The sequence below is a fragment of the Asterias rubens genome, chromosome 3, assembly GCF_902459465.1.
Source record: "Asterias rubens chromosome 3, eAstRub1.3, whole genome shotgun sequence".
In the NCBI taxonomy this organism is placed as follows: Eukaryota; Metazoa; Echinodermata; class Asteroidea; order Forcipulatida; family Asteriidae; genus Asterias; species Asterias rubens.
In genome coordinates, this window is record NC_047064.1 from 18728021 (window position 1) to 18750425 (window position 22405).

At 39.1% G+C, this 22405-nt stretch overlaps 1 protein-coding gene across 1 annotated transcript in view; it reads left to right on the forward strand.

Moving 5' to 3' along the window:
* Positions 1–1272: 1272 nt before the first annotated feature.
* LOC117288159 (atrial natriuretic peptide receptor 1-like) overlaps positions 1273–22405 on the forward strand; it is a 62243-nt gene continuing 41110 nt past the window's right edge. Inside the window, exons 1-5 of the mRNA XM_033768880.1 lie at positions 1273–2477; positions 10149–10313; positions 12835–12965; positions 16905–17037; positions 21300–21408. Of these exons, the coding sequence (XP_033624771.1) occupies positions 1727–2477; positions 10149–10313; positions 12835–12965; positions 16905–17037; positions 21300–21408 (1289 nt within the window). The 5' untranslated portion in view covers positions 1273–1726. The remainder of the gene's footprint in view (positions 2478–10148; positions 10314–12834; positions 12966–16904; positions 17038–21299; positions 21409–22405) is intronic.

The following is a 22405-nucleotide window of genomic DNA, read 5'->3' on the forward strand; positions in this document are numbered from 1 at the left end:
TGTCGTATGGTCCATGGTTTTAACATGTGTTACAAAGACGAGGAACCTATACAAAAACCATACACATGTGTATAGCGCTTTCCACAGGCGTTTCAAAGCCGTTTAAAATTGTCTGAAAATATGTGTTTTCAGCTGAGTCTTGAATGAGCCAATTGAGAATGACTATCGGATGTGAAGAGGGAGCTTGTTCCAGCTAGTTGGTGCAGCTACTGAGAATGCTCTTAGTTGACCATAGCGGGTATTCTTGTGTGGCCATTGAAAAGTCGAAGGTGAATGTTGGTCGAAGGCTCATGGATGAAGAAGGCAACTTTTGTGAAATGAGACTATTGATGTATGTGGGACCGAGGCCATGTGCTTTGTAAACAAGGACACAATTTTGAACTGAATCCGTTTGAGAATACGTAGCCAGTGTAGAGAACGAATAACTTGTGTTTTATGACATTGTTGAATTCTTAACGTACCACTAATCTCTGTATCCCCCCCTATTAAACAGCCACCACCCGCAACAACAAAAACAACACAACAACAATAACAACAACAACAACCGATCAGGTTGATCAGAATTAGTCTGCTTGAGGAGGATGTGTTCTCACAAAGGGAAGGTTTCAGTTTAATTATCAGAAAGGGACGGTCACGGCTGATTTACAGTTACACCAACCATAGTCCATGGAAGACCCCCATGACTCCGCAACACACACACAAAGATGGAATCAAAAGTAATTGAGATATAAATCCATCCTGACAAAGAGTCTCCTTCACAAATCAGCCCTTTTCCAGAGTTCAGTTAACCGAATCGGGGAACAACCTGTTGGGCTTAAGGCAAAAAAAAAAAAAAATGTTGATCGTCCCCTCCCTTATCCCTTTTTGAGGCCGCAATTTTCTTTTCTTTTTTTAAACCTTTTTGTTTTAAAGACATTATTTTCTGTACCTTTCTCGTTAAACTTACTATCTTATAAGAACTTGTAACTACAAGTTGTGTGGTGACGATAAACTGAAGAATTGGTGGCCAGCAGTTTGAATAAAAATGTTTGGCGACCACCTTTGAAAGAAAATTATAACAATAGAAAAAAAGGCACTCGTCCTCCTTAAATTGAAAACATCCGGACGATCAACCGGCATTTTTTGTTACTTGGCCCAACCGAATCGGGGAACAACCTGTTGGGCATTAGACTGTTCCAAACTAAAAAAAAGAAAACTAAAAAAAAAGAGTCTGTGCTGCTTTGCTATGGCGACCTCGACCGAAACAAAATGTCGCACCGGGACCTTTCTCGGTCAATATTGACAAGCACTTCGAAATAGAAAGTGTGTACGGAATTGTTGTCAGTCACTAACAGATTTGAAGTGCGGCGAGAACGAACTCATCGATGGTGTGGATACGAGAGACGTCTTTAAAAATTAAGCGTGTGTTAGATCGCTGCGTCGAATATCGGTTGCGTCCGTGTGTGTGCACTGTTGATGCAGAGTGATGCAGAGTGATGTATCTATGCGTCCGTGATGGGCACTGTGTGATGCGGAATTAGGAATTTATGGTCATTCACTGGCGAGAGAGAAATTGAGTTTCGCATACGCAGTGTCGCCGCAAGAGACAGACCTACATGGTTGTTGCCACTCCACATTTTAATACGGCTGTCTTGTAATACGATACAGCATTACACTATAAAGCCTGGCGTGTACATGTGCAACACTGGATTTCAACGTGTACAAAAAACGAGTAATTTGATTTTAAATGCAGAAAACAGACATGACTCGATGGATTCGAACGCTGTTTGTGTGTTTCTGGACTATGGTTCTCTCTGCTGATTTGTGTACACCGAGGACAATCAACTTGGGGCTGTTGTTCCAGTGGGAAGGGGCAAATCCCGTCGGTTCACGGGGTGGTGGGGCGGCGAAGATAGCCATCGATGAGATCAACTCGGATATAGGGAGGCATAGGTACGGGGCTATCCACGCTGCCGGCCACCAACTCGACTTCGTCTGGAAAAATACAAACTGCGAGACGAAAGTCGGCCTGCCGGTCTTTAGCGACCTGCACACCGACGAGAATGAGTTCGGCCGGCCCGTGGACGCGTACATCGGCCCGGGGTGCAGCATCATCTGCGAGCCCGGTGGAATACTTGCTGCTCACTGGAAAGTCCCGGTTGTCTCGTGGGGATGCACCTCAGATACCCTCTCCCAGAAGGAGACGTACCCGACGTTCGCCCGCACCGCTTCCCCGAGCAAGTTCAGCGCGCCGTTCTTCACGGCGATCATGAAGAACTTCAACTACGACAGGGTTGCGATCATCTACTCCTCACACCATCTCTGGTCTCTGACGGCACAGATCTTAAAGACGGACTTCGAGGAGAATAACATCACCGTGGCCATCTTTAATCAGTTTGAACCTCTGGAGAAACTTGCAGAGGCGAATTTGGTGAGCATTCAGCGAGAGGCAGAGAATAAGTACAAACAGTTGAAGGCTGCAAAGGATGATTCAAGAGGTCGGTATCTTTCAAGTTTTTCACCGAGTTTAAAGTTTGAACATTTCAGAAACTTATTCACGGTGTTTTTGTGTGATTCAAATTTTTTGCACGGGGGATTTTGAAACTGTTTGCGGCGGCACATTGTCTTAACATTTTGGATACAGATGAACATCGACTTAGGCCAATATTATACAAAATGACCTGGGTTCGGTGGTGCTGTTAAAGTGCTGAATAAGTCATACTCGGGTAACGATCTTACTCGATGTCGGTCACTTCGTACCCAAGTCACTTCTTACCCAACTCACTTTGTAAAGAAAATATCATACACAAGTTACTTCGTACTCGAGAGTAACTGTTGACCTTTTTACCGTACTCCCACTTGTACACGTACCAGGCTAGCAAAGTACTCTTACCGAAAATACACTCGGGCTACGATTTTAAGTACCCGTAGTCAAAGTACCACTTTCATTCTACAAGAATAATAATAATAATGTCAGCTCTTATATAGCACGTTTCTTAAGAATTATCATTGCGTTTCGCAAGCTATTTTCCCTGGTCACTGTGGCATTTATTTCATCCCAAAACTATCTAATGTATCTGGCCGGTATACAGCCTGTGCTGCCAAAACGCACTAAGCTGAATCAGTCACAAGAACCATCTTTGCCATCACGTAGTCACACGTACCCATTTTGCCCCTGGGTGGAGACAAGCAATTATAGTGAAGTGTCTTGCTCAAGCACACCGTCAGTGTCATGGCAGGGATTCGAACCTACACCCTGATGACTTATCAACCAGAACGCGAGTCCGATGTATTAACCTCTCAGCCACGACACGCCAATATGTATGTGCTTTAAGAAAATCAATAAAATAATAGAGCTACGGGAAATGAAATGTAATTAGTCTATAATGTATTTGTGTGCGCAAGATGGGTAACATACCAAGCACACATTGTCGTCTACAACACTAGTCAAAAGGACGGGGGGAATGTTTGTTCACCTCGTTCTGCATCATTTAGAAAGTATAAAGTACTCAGAATCTACTTGGAGATCCAATGAATTGGTACCAAGTTTTGGATTTCGTTCCCCCGGATATCAGAATACATGATACTCGGGCACTCGAACTCGAAGTGTCAGGGCACGTCGTGCCTTGCCCACTTTGAACCCTGGACACTTTGGTACCTTTTGCAAGGTACGAAGAGACTTTGGACACTTCTTTGGGCCCCCATGCAAGCTAAATTCTACTTGGTTACATCATGTTTCTGAGGTAAACAGTATATAGTACTGAAATAAAGCAATGGGTATACAACTTAAAGGGAAGATACACTATCGGTATTTGTCAAAGACCAGTGTTCTCACTTGGTGTATATCAACATATACATAACATAACAAACCTGTGAAAATTGAGCTCAATTGAAAAAAAAAACACCCTTATTGGACGAATCTGCTTTCAGATAGGAATAAAATACTTCTAGCTAGACGTATTTTATCATTTCAGTCGAGAAATTACCTCTTTCTCAAAAACTACGTTACTTCACAGGGAGTCGTTTCCCACTATGTTTTATAATATCAACAGCTCTCCAATGCTAGTTACCAAGTCAGTTTTTAAGTTAATATTTTATTTGAGTAAGGTTCAGATATGAAAATATTTTGTTTTTGGTATTGCCAGTACTGCATCAAACACCATCAGTATGACACGGTGCGTATGATCTTCCAGCACACGTTGGTATCCCCCATGCTCACGGTAAATCATTATATACTGTGCTTTGTTCTCAAATCGTTTTAACGCATAATGATACCGTGTGTATGTATTTTTTATTGCTTTCATTTGAAAAGTCAATTAATTATGATAAGGGCGAAACCGTTTTCATAACATAGAAAATAGTCGTATTGTGTGTTATCGTTGGAAATAGCTGCACAAAATACCGCCAAAGCAATACCAAGCTGGGTGAGTTTCGTTTTCGAGAAAATTGGTAGTTGCAAACTGTTAATCAAAAATCAGCCAAAAGAACAAAAATGTTTTTAAAAAAGGTAATGAACTGACGTTTCGACCGTAGCTGATTCTTTCTTAAAGGCTCATTACCATGTGTTGCTATTGTGAAATTAAAAACAAACAAACAAACATAAATGAATAATTAAATAAATTTAAGAAATAAAGCAAAAACGCTACATGTAATGGGAACATTTGACAAATAATTCAGTGGAAAGCTGACATTTCCTTATTATATATTAAATGACACTGGACAATGGTAATTGCCAAAGACCAGTCTCCTCACTTGGTGTATCTCAACATATGCTTAAAATAACAAACCTGTGAACATTTTGAGCTCCATTACATTGGTCATCAAAGTTGCGATATGATAATGAAAGAAAAAACAGTCACCCTTGTCACACGAAGTTGTGTGCGTTTCGATGCATGATTTCGAGACCTCACATTCTAAATCTGGGGTCTCGAAATCAAATTCGTGGAAAATTACTTCTTTCTCGGAACATATGTCACTTCAGAGTGAGCCATTTCTCACAATGTTTTATACCATCAACCTCTCCCCATTACTCGTCACCAAGTGAGGTTTTATCCTTATAATTATTTTGAGTAATTATCAATAATGTCCACTGCCTTTAAAGAGATTTAACATTAAATCGTCTCACTGTTTTTCTTCAGAAACAGGAGTTTTACAAAATTGAACCAAGTGAGGCAACTGACAACATTGTTGAAAATTTGAACGAGCAAAAGAAACAGAAAACACCCAAAGAAAGAAACAAACGAACATCCCCCTAAACAAAAAAAACTTGTTACTGTACTTCTGACGTATCAGGAGGAAAAGTTCACTGAAATTTCCCTTAAATATTATAACCCATAAACAATTATTGAATGTGGGATCAATAAAGCAAGCATAAGCTGGCAGCACCTAGACCTAAATTGATTGGTCAGCACACTGTCTGGACCTGAAATCAATAATGGTGTCACCATGCTGACAAACAGATCCTTTTCTTGTGTGATTAATAACTGATTATGTTGTTTTGTGTTAAAAAAAGACTTGAACGAGCACTTTTAATCTGTTGGGAAACATTCCCATTATGATGTACGAAAGTACGTTGGTCTCTTTCGAAATCACACACTAGGCATACACATGTACACAATGTATAGGCTTTGGCTTAAGCTCTGGCTCCGTTAGTCACTTAAAAATCGTGTGCTCGCCTCGAGCCTTTGATGAAGAGAACTACTCATTAAACACTTTGTTCTGGCTTGTATCTTTTTTTTGCAATCGTTTTAATTGATTTTGTGATCAGCTTCAAGTTTTACCCAGTCGATTTAGTCAAGTGTTTGTCATTGTCAGGCGAGTAACAGGTACTATAAAGTACTAAGTTATGCGAGCAGTTCTCCAACACATGTATACAGGACTGAACGAGTGGGCCTTCCACACCACTTGATCCAATTTCATGGAGCTGCTTAAAGGCAGACAAAGTAGCTAAGCACAACAACGTTATGTTTACCAGAATAATGTTACCAGCTAAAATACTATGCCACATGCACAGCCTGTGACAGGCATACCTGCTTATTTTGCTTACCAGAAAGATCTTAACGGAACACGTTGCCTTGGATCGGACGAGTTGGTCTATAAAAAGCGTCTGTAACCGTTTGTTATAAAATTACCGTTTGTTATAAATGCATCTGGTTAGAAAGATATTGTAAAAGTAGAATACAATGATCTACACAAATATGCCTCGAAATTGCGTGGTTTACTTTTTACCTCGTTGATAAACAAGGTCGGCCATTTATTGGAGTCAAAATTTTGACTCCCATAAAATAGTGGCCGACCGTGATAGTTGGCGACGTATAAGCAAAACCGTGCAATTTTGAGTGATACTTGTGTTGATCATTATATTCTTCTTTTAAAACATCTTTCTAAGCAATTGATTTCATAACAAACGGTTTCAAAAGCTTTAGACCAACTCGTCCGATCCAAGGCAACGTGTTCCTTTAAAGGAACGTTATACATAATTGGTAAGAAACAAACTCGTGAAGATCACATATTTACATAAAACTTACACGGTCAAATTTCATATTTGATGAGAAATAAATAATCTAGTTTCGCGTTTGGAGTTTATCGCTCAGGGAGCGTTTTATTCATGTTTGGTTTGGCATCGATGCAATGCAAAGTTTGTTATCGGTTTTTTAAAATTCTTTCGTGACCCTGATGGCCGATCGATCTCGAACTTCTACAGGTTTGTCAGTTTGTGTATATATGATGGACTTCATAAAGTGCTTACACTGCTAGCAACATTTTTGCTAGCAAAACCAAGTCTGTAATGTTCCTTTAAGCATACAATTCTGCTGTGACAGGTATCCTGCTTATGTTTGCTTACCAGAAAGTTGCTACGCATACAATTATGCTTAAGCAGCTCTTTGAAACTGGGCCCTGGATTTAGTAACTCTAATAAATCTATTTTTGTTCCAGAAAAATATCAGACGTCCGGTGCACTGGACATTCAGAATGACAGAAATATGCACTCGTATTTTAAAATGTTTTATTGACAACTCGATTGCCATCCATCCACGGACAATCTCTAATGGCCACATGCCAAATGTGGTGACTTAACTTACACCAAGTTGACAACAATCACATTAAAAGAAGGACAACTTTTGACATCACTAACCTTTTTTTAAGGATGGTTGATTAGTTTCTCTGTTTCACTTGTGAGGTTTTGGGCATTGCAATCTTGACATTGACAATCTGTAATGGCTATACATGCCAAAATGTGGAGAGCTACTGAACACAAAACTGAAAAACAAAGTTCAAATTAAAAGACAAAACTAGGACGTCTCTTACTGTTTTCAAAGATGGCTGATTAGTTTTGTCTGTTCATTGGAGAACATTCGACCATCATCACTTTGACAGGTGTTTTAATACAACTGGTGCAGTGCATTATCTTGTAAACCGGAACACGTATAAAAATATGACAGATAATGTATAATTTGCAATTCCCTTGGCTTTTCACTTTGGACATGTAACCAATTGTAGTTCTTGGAAGCTTTTAAGTCCGCTGAGTAAATTCACTTAGGAGATCCGCACTGACATCCTCTGTCGTGGTTGTCAGTGCATTTAGACCTATCATCGGCTTCCTCAACAAAATATACTCTGACAAGCCATCAACTGAAATGAATCTGTAATATCGTTAGTCAAAGTTTTACAAAGTCAAGGTCAATTCCGTCTTTGATGGAATAAGAGCAGGAGAGACAACAATAAAGAAGTAGACCTACGTTAACTTGAGTATAGAAAAGGAATGAAAATAACACCACAACAATCTTATAAGGATTGTATAGAAGAAAGTTAAACTTTGGAAAACAAACACTGTTTGTATTCACACTATACTCATGTAGGCCTACTCGCACTTGCGAACTTGCGGCAACAAAATTTGACGAATGGTTACAACTAAAGATCAGTAGGATTTGAAACTTTGCATGGTGGAAATGAGATCAGTTTCTCACAAAATAAGACTACGGAGCTTGGAGGACGGAACTTGCTCAGGTTTGTTGCGTTTAGAAATAACGAAGCGAACAAAACCCGTACCCTACAAAAAGGCAAAAGCCGTACGCGATCAAACTCTCGTCAACAATACCCGTTGCCTCACTGGAGTGGGTCGGGGCTGTGTTACACTGGTGATAAGGTCATGTGTTTGATTGTAGTAATAATTGCCCTCTTTGAAAACCCGTGCAAAAGACCTTTTGAGATTACGAGGGAAGGAATGCATTGTGGACTTTGTTATACAAAGTTTCACGTACGGGTTGTGTGACTCATTTCTTTGAACCTGGATTAAAAAGTACATATCAAAACAGTCACCTGTGAACGTTTGATACGTTTTCTAAGTTGTGAAATGGAAACGGTGCAGATTTGTGTTGATTCTAAACTGGGTTTCCCTTTATTCGCGTGTTCCCCTTAATCCGGGTGGCGATGCGTTAACGTTTTTTGACTCATTTCTTAAACCAGCTCGCAAATTAGTGTTTAATTAGAATAACAACGGTGGTAGCAACACATAACGAGACAACGAGCCGCTAGAAAGACTAATTTTTATAAAGCCCTGGTCTGTCATGTCATACATAATCCATAGACACTAATCAAGTTACGGAGCGTATTGTTATATGAGATTCTAGAACATTTTAATTTATCCGGTTCATTTTTTCCCCCATTTTTCTGGACGCATTATGAGGCTTTTAGGCAATATAATCACCTTAATGGATATCATGGGTTGACATAATCTACATCAGTACATGACGGATGATATCCTGGAAGCTTGAGTGTTTTTTTTAAACCTTTTTATCTTCTTAAAGTGAAAATAATTATCTTGGTTTTTTGATAGGGGCGGCAAGGCCATAATCAATTAAACGATGCATCCATTTTTTCTACAGAGTGTCTACAAAAAAAAACTATACAATTTTGAAATGGCTGCCGAATAAAAAGTATATGATTCTAGGGGGGGGGGGAGAGTTTTATATGTAAGGATAGCTTATGGACTCGACGTTCATATGGCACCAACTAGTCTGTAAACAATTCTTGCTTGGGTAAGCTCTGCTCACTTGTGTAAAGGGTATGTCAGGAATTGGTTTTACGATTTATGAGAGGTTAGTCCTTTGAAGCTTACAAAATTCAATCCAAGATGTCGGCTACTAATTCTTCAGTGATCAGTGCTCAACCCCAAAAAAATATTTACGGACTTGTTGGTGTCATATAAAAGTTGAGCCCATAAGCTATCGATGCACTACACCTGTTTCACCAGAATCATAATTTGTTTTATTCGGCAGCGAGATTAAAAGTGTACAGTTTGTTTTGAGACACACGGTGATAGATAAAGTCCCAATGGGAGACTTTCTGGGACGATAGAGGGCAGCAGACTTACCGGGTAAATCCATTGTTTTCAGAATTATGCGCATGTTCAGAACTACGTAAACAATGGGAATTTACCCGGTATGTCTGCTGCCGCCTAGCGTTGGAAAGTCTCCTATTGACCCCTTGCACGCGCGTCACACGCGGCGACTAATGCCACGCTCACCATGTTGGTGGGCAGTTAGGTTTACGTGTATTAACAACTTTACCAACTCTAAGTTCGTGTTTAAGACGAGTTCTGAATCAATTACGACACACGTACTTAACTTATAATTAAATGTCATTTAGAGAGACTCCACGTCGAATCGTTCATAGCGACCGGCGCCTGCCTGGTTTTACCTACCGGAAGATCTGTCTTGTTTATGGTCCCTCTATATACCATTCAATGCGGCATGCATACATCCTCGTTATAAAATCTACAATGCATATTGAAACAAGAGTTCTAACATCTCTTTTTGAGGGAGTCTATTAGGAGGCCTAAAAAAGGAAAATGTTTGAGCCTCCTCCTTTTTAAAGAAAAGTAAGGGGGAGGGCCTTTGATTTTTTTTCTTCAAAATAGTCGCCCGACACATGTTTAAAGACGACCGACTGTGCTGTTTTTAAAAATAAGCTGTTTTCGTCTGAAATAAAATATACCTTTTTTCCCTTTCGTAAAAGAAAAGGCATAACAAAAAAAGGTAAAACAAAATAAAGCAGGCTGCCTCTAAAAATGAAGTGGGCAGGGACGGCTAACATGTTTTTATTTATATTTGGCCTTTTGCATGGTTAAATTATAATAGATTATAACCTGATTGATCTCTCTTTTGCAGTGTTTATAGTGATTGCCTACGGGGCCGACGTGCGCAACTTCCTACTGGACGCAAAAGACTTGGGTATGATGGATGGGAGCTACGCCTTCTTTACCATGGAGATTACTTTAAACGGGCGGCTAGCGGGAGATGGCAAGGATGCCGAAGCAATAGAGGCATTTGAAGGTACAATCAATGTCGTTCCCACCTCATCACTGTATTGCCTCTTTACTGGGATCGAGTACAGCATGTTGGGACGAAAGGCGCGGTGAATTTGTATAACCATGAAAACGAGGTTGACAAAGGGATATTATTTTGGGTACCCAAATGAGAATAATAACCCAATTGCAGATAAACGACATACTTTATAAAAAGATATAAAACAATAGTTCGGGGCTTTCATACGTGCAGACGAGGCAATAAAGCCGGTGCCGAAGACACGGTTTTGACAAGATCACGTGACGTCATTTGAGTAGAGCGCCCTCACCTAGATGTAAAAAGCAGGTTTTTTTTCTATTGGCTAATACTCTGCGCCGTGCGTACAAATCTGTGCGTTTCCATTTTTGCATTATTGGTTTACCTTTGAGATTGCGGCTATAAGGCAGTGGACACTATTGGTAGTTACTCAAAATAGTTATTGACAAGAAACCTTACTTAGTTGATGGTATAAAACGATGTGAGAAACGGCTCCCTCACTTTCTGAAGTAGGGGTTAACGTAGTTTTCGAGTACGAAGTAATTTTCCACGAATTTGATTTCGAGACCTTTGGAATTAGATTTTCAGGTTTCGAAATCAAGCATCTGAATACACACAACTTCATGTGACAAGTTTTTTTTTTCTTTTCATTTTATTATTATTTCGCAACGTCGACGACCAATGGGAGACTTTCTGGGACGATAGAGGGCAGCAGACTTACCGGGTAAATCCATTGTTCTCAGAATTATGCGCATGTTCAGAACTACGTAAACAATGGAAATTTACCCGGTATGTCTGCTGCCGCCTAGCGTTGGAAAGTCTCCTATTGAGCTCAAATTTTCACAGGTTTGTTATTTTATGCATATGTTGAGGGTCTTTGACAATTATCAATAGTGTCCAGCGTCTTTAAGCCGCCATCTCATTTGACGTCCACGTACATTAGGTCCACCACCTGAAAGTATACGATACTAAAATGAATAAAATACATTACACAATATTTAAACTCGAGACTAAAGTGCGCGTTAACGTTTCAAGCAACACTCAACAAGATCACCATGGACACACTCAGTTGGGTTAGAACCCAATACCATTGGAATGTTCGTTGCCTGGCGGGCGTTAAAGCCATTATACAATTGCAAACTGTTAAAGCCATTGGACCCTTTCGGTACAGACAAAAAAACAAAATTACAAATAATTTACAGGGTTTACAGAAGGTAATGGTGAAAGACTTCTCTTGAAATATTGTTCCATGAAATGCTTTACTTCTTGAGAAAACATTAAAACAATATCAATTCTCGATAGCGAGAATTCTGGATTTATAGTAAACACAATATGTCATGACACGGCGAAACGCGCGGAAACAAGGGTGGGTTTCCCCTTTATTTTCTCCCGACTCGACCGATTGAGCCTAAATTTGCACAGGTTTGTTATTTTCTATATAAGTTGTGATACACGAAGCGTGGGATTTGGACAATACTGTTTACCGAAAGTGTGTAATGGCTCTAACTTTGTTTACGAACAGTGAATTGGGTAGTTTTTCTGGAAGTAAATAATACATCACAATATGTCTACGAAACACAAGGACCTTTAGTCGATCCAATGACGATCGATCAAGACAGTAGTCTATGAAGTTCACAGTGTAGTCAGGCACCAGATTGCGTGGTTTTAAAACGAGTTATAAAAACACAGCGTTTGTTTTCGGTCACAACCAATCTATAAAAACAGAAGGGAGCGCTTCTATACTATCGAGGTTAATAACAAAAAACGTTTGCTAAAATGTTTGTCTCGCAAAATAGACGTCCTCCTGGATGTTTAACGAAGAAGGTCGACCATGGATTTTTCATTAATGTTGTGCGGCAATTTGACGCTGTTGGAGTGGTTATTCAAAAGCATTACCTCTTACCAACATGACCCAGTTCTCTTAAATCAGATTCTCTTTACTGCAGGTAATAATTTATAGTTAAAGATGCTCTGTCCGATTTTTGCGGCCGATGTGAACCGAACATTTTGACAGATTTGAGAAAGTTTTAATCTTTCATTTAAAATACTGCAACCAAAACAAAACCACCCTTGGTTATGTGTCAATTAGTTAAAACAAACTAGGACATGTATTTCTGTGGATTGACAGTTTGAATTTCATCATTTCACCTGGGTGTGATCCCTGGCTACATGGCAGCTAACGGTTGTATGGCTTCTGTCTGGCACCCGAGCAGAGATAGTGACACTGATATCAAACCCGCCAACATATGACTAGAAAGTTCAGTTGGTAGAGCGCCAGCACGCTAAACCAGAGGTCGTTGGTTCAAATCCTGCCTAACTTTGGATTAATATGATTTAGAACGGGTTAATGTACGCATCCAAAGACGTTAGGACGCATTGAACCCATCCTAGGACGGGTTACTCGTCCTAACTCGAGATAGGATTAATCCTAGAGTTTCGTGAAGTCGGCTGCAGCTCTAGTCAGTTTGTCTTTGTTCAAAATGATTGTTATTTTGATGTACTGTACCCACAGGTCTGTTAGATGTCAAGAATCTTAAACCAGAGACGGATGAATACATGACTTTTGAGGAAGAGGTCCGCAGTGTGACGTCACAACACCCCTTCAACTCCACAGCCTTCCCTGATGGCAACCTCACAGGAGAGGTACTTATTTCATTTAATTTATTTGGTTGTGAGCCAAGAACTCTCAGAAAAAGGGGTTTCTTTATCGCTGTTCCAAAAAACCCAAATAGAGAGAAGACATGGAACTGTCAGTTTAAGATGTTGAAGGAACACCCCAGAGAAATAACCCAGGGAAAACCCACACAGTCACCAATTCCACTTAGTTCCCATGGTGTGCCCCAAATTGTGATGTGAACCGGGGTCCTAGAGGTGGAGGGCAAGTAAAGATACCACTACGCCAACCTGAACACTTATATGCCTTATGAGTTTCGAAGTGAACTGTGCCAAGAACAATACATGTCATGTAGTCTGGTTGTGAGCCAAGGACTGCCAGAAAAACGAACTTAATAACCTTATTAGTGGAAGTTTTGAAAACTACCTTTTCAAGACACAATTTACAAAACTTCCACAGTAAAGTTTACGGTGATTTAACAGGCACCATAGCTGCTAGGTAAAGGACCGTAAATTTCACAGGTTTTTTTTTTACAGTGAATGAATGAAGTTTAAGTTTTAGTTGTGGGAGAAACCCCCCCAGCGAAATATTCCAGGGAAAACCCACGCAGTCAGGACTGCAATGCCAATCTACGTAGTGCCTCAGATGTGATGTGAACCAGGGTCTTATAGGTGGATGGTGAGGAAACATACCAACACTCCAACCCTACCACTGTTATGCCTTACGAGTTTCGCAGTGAGCAGTAAGACATTTCAAGACATGTGCCAAGAATAAGACATTTCAAGACATGTGCCAAAATAAGACATTTCAAGACATGTGCCAAGAATAAGACATTTCAAGACATGTATTCAGCGGCCGATTTCACGAAACGCTAGGATTAATCCTATCTCGAATTGGAACGAGTAACCCGTTCTAACTGAAGATGGGTTCAATGCGTCCCACGTCTGCAGATGTGGAACTTAACTCGTCCTAAGATTAATCCTAAAAGTAAGGAAGAGTTTGATTAAATCGACGGCTGGTCATGAAGCCAAGGATTCCTAGAAAAGCGAACCTAAAGACACTGGACACTACTGGTTATTGTCAAAGACCAGTCTTCTCACTTTGGTGTATCTCAACATATGCATCAAATGACAAACCTGTGAAAATTTAAGCTCGATTGGTAGAACAAAAAAATAACACCCGAAAAAACACCCTTGTCACACGAAGTTGTGTGCTTTCAGATGCTTGATTTCGAGACCTCAAGTTCTAAACTTGAGGTCTTGAAATCAAATTCGTGGAAAATTACTTCTTTCTCAAAAACTACGTAACATTAGAGGGAGCTGTTTCTCACAATGTTTTATACTATCAACCTCTCCCCATTACGCGTTACCAAGTGAGGTTTTATGCCAATAACTATTTTGAGTAATTACCAATAGTGTCCACTGCCTTTAATCAATCTAGCCCCCCCCAAAAAAAAAAAAAAAAATACATATATATATATAAATAAAAAACAAATAAATTAATAAATAAATAAACAAATAACACAAACAATAACGAGAAGATACGGAAAGAAGTTTCAGTTTAAGATGTGGGCGGGAGAACCCCAGAGATTTGTTCCAGAGAGTCAGAAGGAGTCCCCAATCCACGTGAATGACCCCACGAAATTGGAACCGGGTTCCTAGAGGTGCAACTCACAGAAAGATATCTCTATACGCCAACAGTTCAACTGTTGCGAATCATTCGTTGCGAATTATGCGACGTTTAAAGCAGTGGACACTATTGGTAAATACTCAAAATAATTATAAGCATAACACATTTCTCGGTGACAAGTAATGAGAGAAGATGATGGTAAAAAAATTGTAAGAAACAGCTCTCTCTGAAGTGCCATAGTGTTCGAGAAAGAAGTAATTTTCCACGAATTTGATTTCGAGACCTCAGATTTAGAACTTGAGGTCTCGAATCAACCATCTAAACGCACACAACTTCGTGTGACAGGGGTGTTTTCTTCTGTCATTATTATCTTGCAACTTTGATGACCGATTGAGCTCAAATTTCCACAGGTTAGTTATTTATGCATTATGTTGAGATACACCAACTGTGAAGGCTAGTCTTTTACAATTACCAATAGTGTCCACTACCTTTAAAATTCGCTTCGCATTCGCAATCACAGGGATGAAATCTCGGGTAGACTGTGCCAAGAACAGTCAACTCATATAACTGATAATGTGGAACGACGGGGTGACCGCGACATAAGATGAAAGCCTGTCATTATTAATTATTCGAAATTTTACTTTTGTATTTATAAACCATGGAAACTTCATAAAACCTCAGGATATAAAAGCAGTCACACTGTTTGAACGAATATACGCGTTAGAAATTCCATTGTGTAAGGTTGATCTCAAGTCAAAAATAAAAATGCCATTCGGATCTACTTGGTTTATTTCCGTAAATAATGAGCTTGATTCGTTGCAACAATAGCATTTTTTCAACTTCAAAATGAAACAACTGCACAAGCACACTCATAAGTAAACTTTTTGTGACAATTTCCAAGTGTACCATGTGCATCAGTCGACCAGTAGTTATGAACAGCACTGTATAATAAAAACAAATTCTGCCTTTTTAAAGGAACACGTTGCCTTGGATCGGTCGAGTTGGTCTTTGAAACGCGTTTGAAACCGTTGAAAAATGCATATTATGGTTAGAAATATATTTTAAAAGTAGAATTTAATGATCCACACAAGTATCACTCAAAATTGCACGGTTTTCCTTATACGTTGCGAACTAAGACGGTCGGCCATTTATGGTAGTAAACAATTTGACTCCCATAAATGGCCGACCGTGTTAGTCGAAGAGGTAGAAGGAAAACCCCGCAATTTCGAGTGATACTTGTGTGGATCTTTACATTCTAATTTTAAAATATCTTTCTAATCATTATGCATTTTATAACAAACGGTTTCAAACGCTTTTCAAATACCAACTCGAAATCTAGAGCAAGCCGTTCCTTTAAAGATATACTCTGAAGTGCTGAATCTCATTTCTGCGTTGTGGTTCTTTGTTTTGCTGTCCCCTTATAACAGTATTCCTGTTAGGAGGAGATAATTAGGCCAGTCAAAACGACCTTGTGATTATTAGAGTCAACTGTAGTGCGAATATTAGCCGACGCGGCGAAAACACCTAGTAGGCTAATTTTACACGTTGACCAAATTGGTTAGCGTGGCACAGTCTCCCCGTGTGACGTGTATGGCATTCTAATGTATGTTCCCACGTAAAGGCAAACTATTTACCACATTTTACAATTCCCCCAAAACACCGAACATTGTTGGTAATAACTCAACAATATTTGTTAGCATAAAAAACTTACTTGGTAATGAGCAATGCAAGAGATGTTGAGCACATTGTGAGAAACGTCTTCCTCTGAAGTAAATCTGAAGTAAATTTGTCACTCAAATATTAAAGGACTTAAAACATGAAGCCCCCTTCAGGCACGTAAGAGCACACCAATTTGTGCAACAAGGTTTTTTTCTTTCACAATTTTCTTGCAACTACTATGACCAATTTAGGTCCAATTGTTCATATATTTGTTATTTGATGCATATCGGGGGTAATACGAATACTGGTCTTTGACAATTAAAGGTATCCCCAGTGCATTGAAGCATGATTATCCTTCAATTCATTACTTTGATGGTTTTAAAAACAACTTTTTGACTGAACCTTGGATATAAATCCTATTCAATACCATAATATAACATAATTAATTACGAAGGCGAATACCATATTTACAACATTTAAAACAATACATGTATAATTATTGTAAATGTATTACTTTTTTATGTATATAATATGAATTATCTTTGAATTTACCTTTTAGCATTTCTATGTATATACAATTCAATACGATAGTGACCTGTTGACTACGAATGTATTTCGAGGTTTGAATCGATTTTATTGTTACGTGAATGTAACAAATTATAATTGCCCCCCATTGACAGGTTCCGATTGAGGCAGCCCTTTTGTATAACGCAGTACATCTCTACGCACACGCACTCAACTCGAGTCTTACAATAGACAACTCAACTGAAGGTGCTGTTGTCAGCAAATACATGTTCAACGTCAACTTCACAGGTATGATACCCCATTACGTATTTAAAAAAAATATGCATTAAAGGCAATGGACACTATCTGTAATTACTCAAAATAATGGATAGCATAACAACTTACTTGGTAACGAGCATTTATTGGGAGCTGTTGATAGTATGAAAGATTGCGAGAAACGGTTCCCTCTGAACTAATAGTTTTGAGAAAAAGGTTTAATTTCTCACTCAAATATCAAAAGATTTCAGCTGAAGCCTTTTAATAGATATCACCAAGCACACAAAGAAATGCAATAAGGGTGCTTTCTCTGTCATTGTTCTTTTGCAAATTTAATGACCACCAGTTGAGCCAAAATTTTCACAGGTTCGTTATTATATGTTGGGATACACCAAGTAAGAATATTTGTAATAGATGTTAAATTTGCATCGGGGATGAAGAATATTAATTTGGGTTTTTACCCATACACCGATGTGTGTTAGCACTGTATACTCAGTACTTTCCCGAGCCCTGTGAAAAAAATATTACAGGCATGTTACTCGGGTGGGATTCGAACCCACGACCCTTGCTATTCTAGAGCAGTGTCTTACCAACTAGACTACCGAGGTTGCCCGGCAGCTAGAGGCAGTTCGAATTGAAGAATATTTGTCTTCCACAATTAGCAAACCCAACCGTGTACAGTTCCTCAAAACACAAATTACCTCAATTACCCCATATTATACCCTATTGTTATAGTTGCATTATCTCTGTTGCAGCTTGCTCTCAACCTTGCCATGTCGTGCTTCCGCGTTACACTGAATGCATTTACCACCTCTTACTCCAGTAAACCACCCGTTCGTTAACCATTCTTTTGTCCTTAATATCATTGACATAATATCATGGTACTCTACTATTAGATTCGATAAGTTTGTCCCTGTATACCGTCACCAACAGTGCACCCCTTTTCTGTCCGCCACTTTCAAAAGGGCTTATTTGGAACTTCTCCTTTCAGTATACTATTCTCCAGTATCAGTAAAAGTGGCTCGGTGTGTATGGAGCATGATACTCCTAGGTTGGAGCGTATCATCTATTAGAGTGGGCGTGAGAATCACTGCTCCACTTTAAGTCAAGCACGACTGCGACAAATAAAAGAAACTGCGTGACTATTAAGCAAATACAATAAACAACTCGTCAAGTTTCCTCTCTTTACATCAAGCACTATACCTCACTTCACAATGTCTTACCTGCTTCCAAGTTTGCTTTAAATGTTTGGCACCAAAAGACGAGCGAGGCGTCAATATTTTGCAGGTTGTGGCTTCCCCATCTTCTCAGGTCTATTTCACACCTTCGACTTCATTGAACATTTCGTAGAGTTTGTAAAAGGATGAACTGAATAAAAAAGTAGAACAAACAGGACGGTGATATTGACATTATGGGAAGTACACTGTACGGTTACAACGAGGTTTACATGTATATACATTCAGGTAAATTCTTTGAAAAGGGTTTTGATACCTTTTGCAGTTCAAGTTTTTGAATATGACATGATGCATGTTAATTTACATGTAGAAGTTTCAACATCATTAGTCGTCAATTTCTTTAGAACAAAAAGTGAAAATCACAGAGCAATGTTTTCGGGAGAGTCACGTATATCCGTTGTACATGCTAAAGTAATTTTCATCTCACTGAAACAAAACTTATTTTCGAGAATTGTTTGTAATATTTTCTCAAAAACTACAGCACCACAGCAGGTAATGTTTTAAGGGAAGCCTTCTACCATAATTACCTTTTAACCTTGTAAGTTTAATGTAAATCTGTGGACGTAAAGTTTGGGCTTACGGAATGGTTCTTGTGGGGTCCTGACAACAACATAACAATGGACCACACACGTTAATACGTTAGTACCCAAACCCTCTAAACAGAACCGCTTTTAATCCAATGTCCTTTCCACACCAATGGCCATTCAATTAATCAGTAACCTCTGTTTGTAGCAGTTTCCCCTTCAAGTCAATACAATTTGATTGGACTTACTTTTCATTAAAATCCAGTGTTCATACCGTTTCTATAGATGCAGAATAACCTCAATCTTCCCAAGAGACCTTGGATATTCATGTGATAATTTCACATGGAATGAAGTAATCTTGTTGTCTTGGGTTTTCGCCTGCTATTTCTTGGATACAGGATTTATAATTAGTGGATTCTTATACAGTGTTAAAATCCGTCACTCGGTGACGTTTAAGGTGCTACAGCATTGTAGCACCTTATCCTGCGAAATATGTAGAGCTACGTTTTTTTAAGTGTGACACCTTTCCCCTTTACGTAAATGTAGCACCATGTTATTGGTAAATTAAATTGGTAGATTATTGCACTGCGCTCAAAACCGACACTCGGCGGTGACACTTAAGGCGCTCCAACATTCGGTATTTTTCCTGCAAGGTAGCCCATGTGAAGCTACGTTTTTGAAGTATGAGACCCTTTTCCGTTTACATAGCACCATGTTATGGTTTACACGATGCTTTGGCGCAAGATGCAGCCGATCAAACCAGGAACACCGGGACGAAGTGCACAGTGTTATTTTACGTGCATTGTACAACACACGGAACCAACGGCTTAACGTACAATCCGAAGGACGCATCAATAATGGTTAAATGTATTGCTTAGGGATACAAGTGTCATGACCGAGACTTGACTGCACTCTGATCATAAACACAAGAGCTAGCGTCTGGTGCTATCCACTGTGCCACACCACGTCGCTATGGTGCCACCATGGGACATTTGAAGTGTGCATGAACTTATCTTCTAATGTAAGAATGACCAAAATGACAATAATCAAAAGTGTTGGAATGAAACCTTCCAAAAGTCATTGCATATCGATTCTCCAGTTTTACGATTTTTGTTGTACGTCTAGACGGATTATGACTGGATTATGTCCTAAAAAGGTGATAATAACAACGAAAGACGACGAATATAGGCCGATATACAAGCAACAATCAAGCTATCATACCGTGCTATAGTTATTTAATACACAGCATTCCAATCTCGTGTCATTTATCATTTGAATGAACTCAAGAAGTCTTTATAAAGCCAGTGTTTACGAGATGACAATACAAACCCTACTGACAAGAGATACACAATAGACCCTTCCCATGAAATATGTAAATTGCACATAGCGCCTGCGCACTAACATTTTGGTTGGCAAAATGAGGGAACATCACGCTGTTTTGTACACGGCTAATGGGTGCGTGACGCAGACGCGACTGCGCGTCTTGCACAACTCTATGGCGTTTGCCAACCAACAGGGTCTGTACGCATGCGTGAATGTGATTAGCATATTTCACGGGAAGGGTCCATTTTGAACCTGTCACCAAAAAATGTTTACATGTGTACAACACCTTGCCAACAACAAACATATATAATTGTTATTAAGTTAGGACCTAAAATCACAGCGAGTTCGGAGAACATCTTCAGAAAGCAAACAATTGCAGACAATTTATAAGCATCCGTAGGTTTCAAGTGATATTATTTGAATGGTGCATATTTTATTTGAAGACAAATGCTAACAAGTAAAATTACCCTAGACGAAATGAAGGTATTGTTTGACAGTATATATGTAAAACTTCACGCAAAGATCTTCACAATGAACTCAACCGATGTCAGATGTGGCGTCTCCATAGATAGCACGCAGTGAAAGTCAGATAAGACGCATCTTGTCCCAATGCTGTAACTTAAAATGGGACCATTTATTGGATGACAGTTTCTCACAATGATAGACGAAGTGTTACCACCGCATTGGTGATAGTTTATCATGATGATAAAATAAAACTAGCTGTTTTACAAAAAAAAAAAAAAAAAAAAATGAAATGACGAAATGTTGCAAACTGCTTACCAACCAAAAGGACCTATGGTAGATACACAAAATTAGCGAATGGGCCTGACGTTTCCCCAGCGGAGTCATGCAGGGTCTTAACATCAGGCTTAACTATTTCTAAACAGTTACTTATGTTACCAATTGATATAAAAGGTGTTCAATTTGCATCGGGGGATAAGGAGTTTTCCAATTGAGCTTCTGACAGTCGAGTTGGTGAACGAACAGTGACCTCTGAGTTGATGACAACTTCTATACTCAGTGGTTGACGAACTAGATTGGATTAGAGGAGTCACCGGAAGACACAAATCTCCAGTACACATTAAAATAATCAATAATAATATAGCTACCCGTTAATGTATAGATTGAAGTAAAAACCTCTAAAAGACAGCGATTAAAATAAGATCCTTAAGATCCTGGTTGTAATTGTCTCCTTTTGTTCTTTACTTCAAAGGAATCGACGGTGATGTCGTCATTGATAACTCTGGAGACAGGCATCCTAATTACATGCTGCAGAACATTCGTAATGGAGCGTTCCAAACCGTTGCGCATTACTTCAATGAGTAAGTAGGATTTGAAACTTTGCATGGTGGAAGTAAGATATAGAAAATGAGTAAGTCACTTTTTTTTGTTTGCGTCTACAATGTCACTATGGCTTAAGGCACTAGACACTTTTGGTGATCACTCAAAATAGTTGTTAGCATAACAACTAGTAGCACGCAATGGAGAGAGCTGTTGATAGTTTAAAACAATGTGAGAAGCGGCTCCATCTGAAGTAATGTAGTTTTTGTGAAAGAGGCAATTTCTCACTCAAATATTTAAAGACTTCAGGCTTGAAGCCTTTTATTGGGGATCTAAACAGTGTGTTTTCTATCTTTCAAAATTATCTCTCATAATTCTTATTCGATGATCATTTGAGCTCAAAGTGTTATTTTATTCATATTATGCTGGGATACACCAATTAAAGATACTGATCTCTGACATCTTATACCAAAAGGTGTCCAGTGCCTCTAACTTTTGCTGTTTATGTTTTAAAACAATTTCAAGCAGGTAACCTTCTATATTTCGAAACATGTTTGAGCAATATGTTATATATGGTACAATTTTTGGAAGGTATAACCAGTATTTTTTCAGGGTGTGGTGGTGAACAACTGTCCGTGTCTATTGTGTTTGTGGTGAACACACTTCAAATGAAAGGATGAGTTATGTGTGAGTTATACAAAACAAACATTGAATTTCGTTCGTCCAATAGTCGCAAAATATAAATCACCCAATGCATATAATCGTGCCTTTCACAGTAGTTCGGCTGTTGGCTTCATTTATGTGATGCTGGTATATTGGGCAGAAACAGTGGTGATAATATACTGGTAGGCCATAGACTAAAAAAAAAACTGGAGATGTCTTAAAATAAAAATTCTGTACAAGCTTTAAGATCCAATTTATCATTTCAGAAGTCTTTAAAAGACGAGCACTCGTCTTGCTTTGATACCTTATTTAGATAACCCACACCCGTATGCGAATAAAGGAGATTCATCACCCAATAATAATAACCCACGAGTC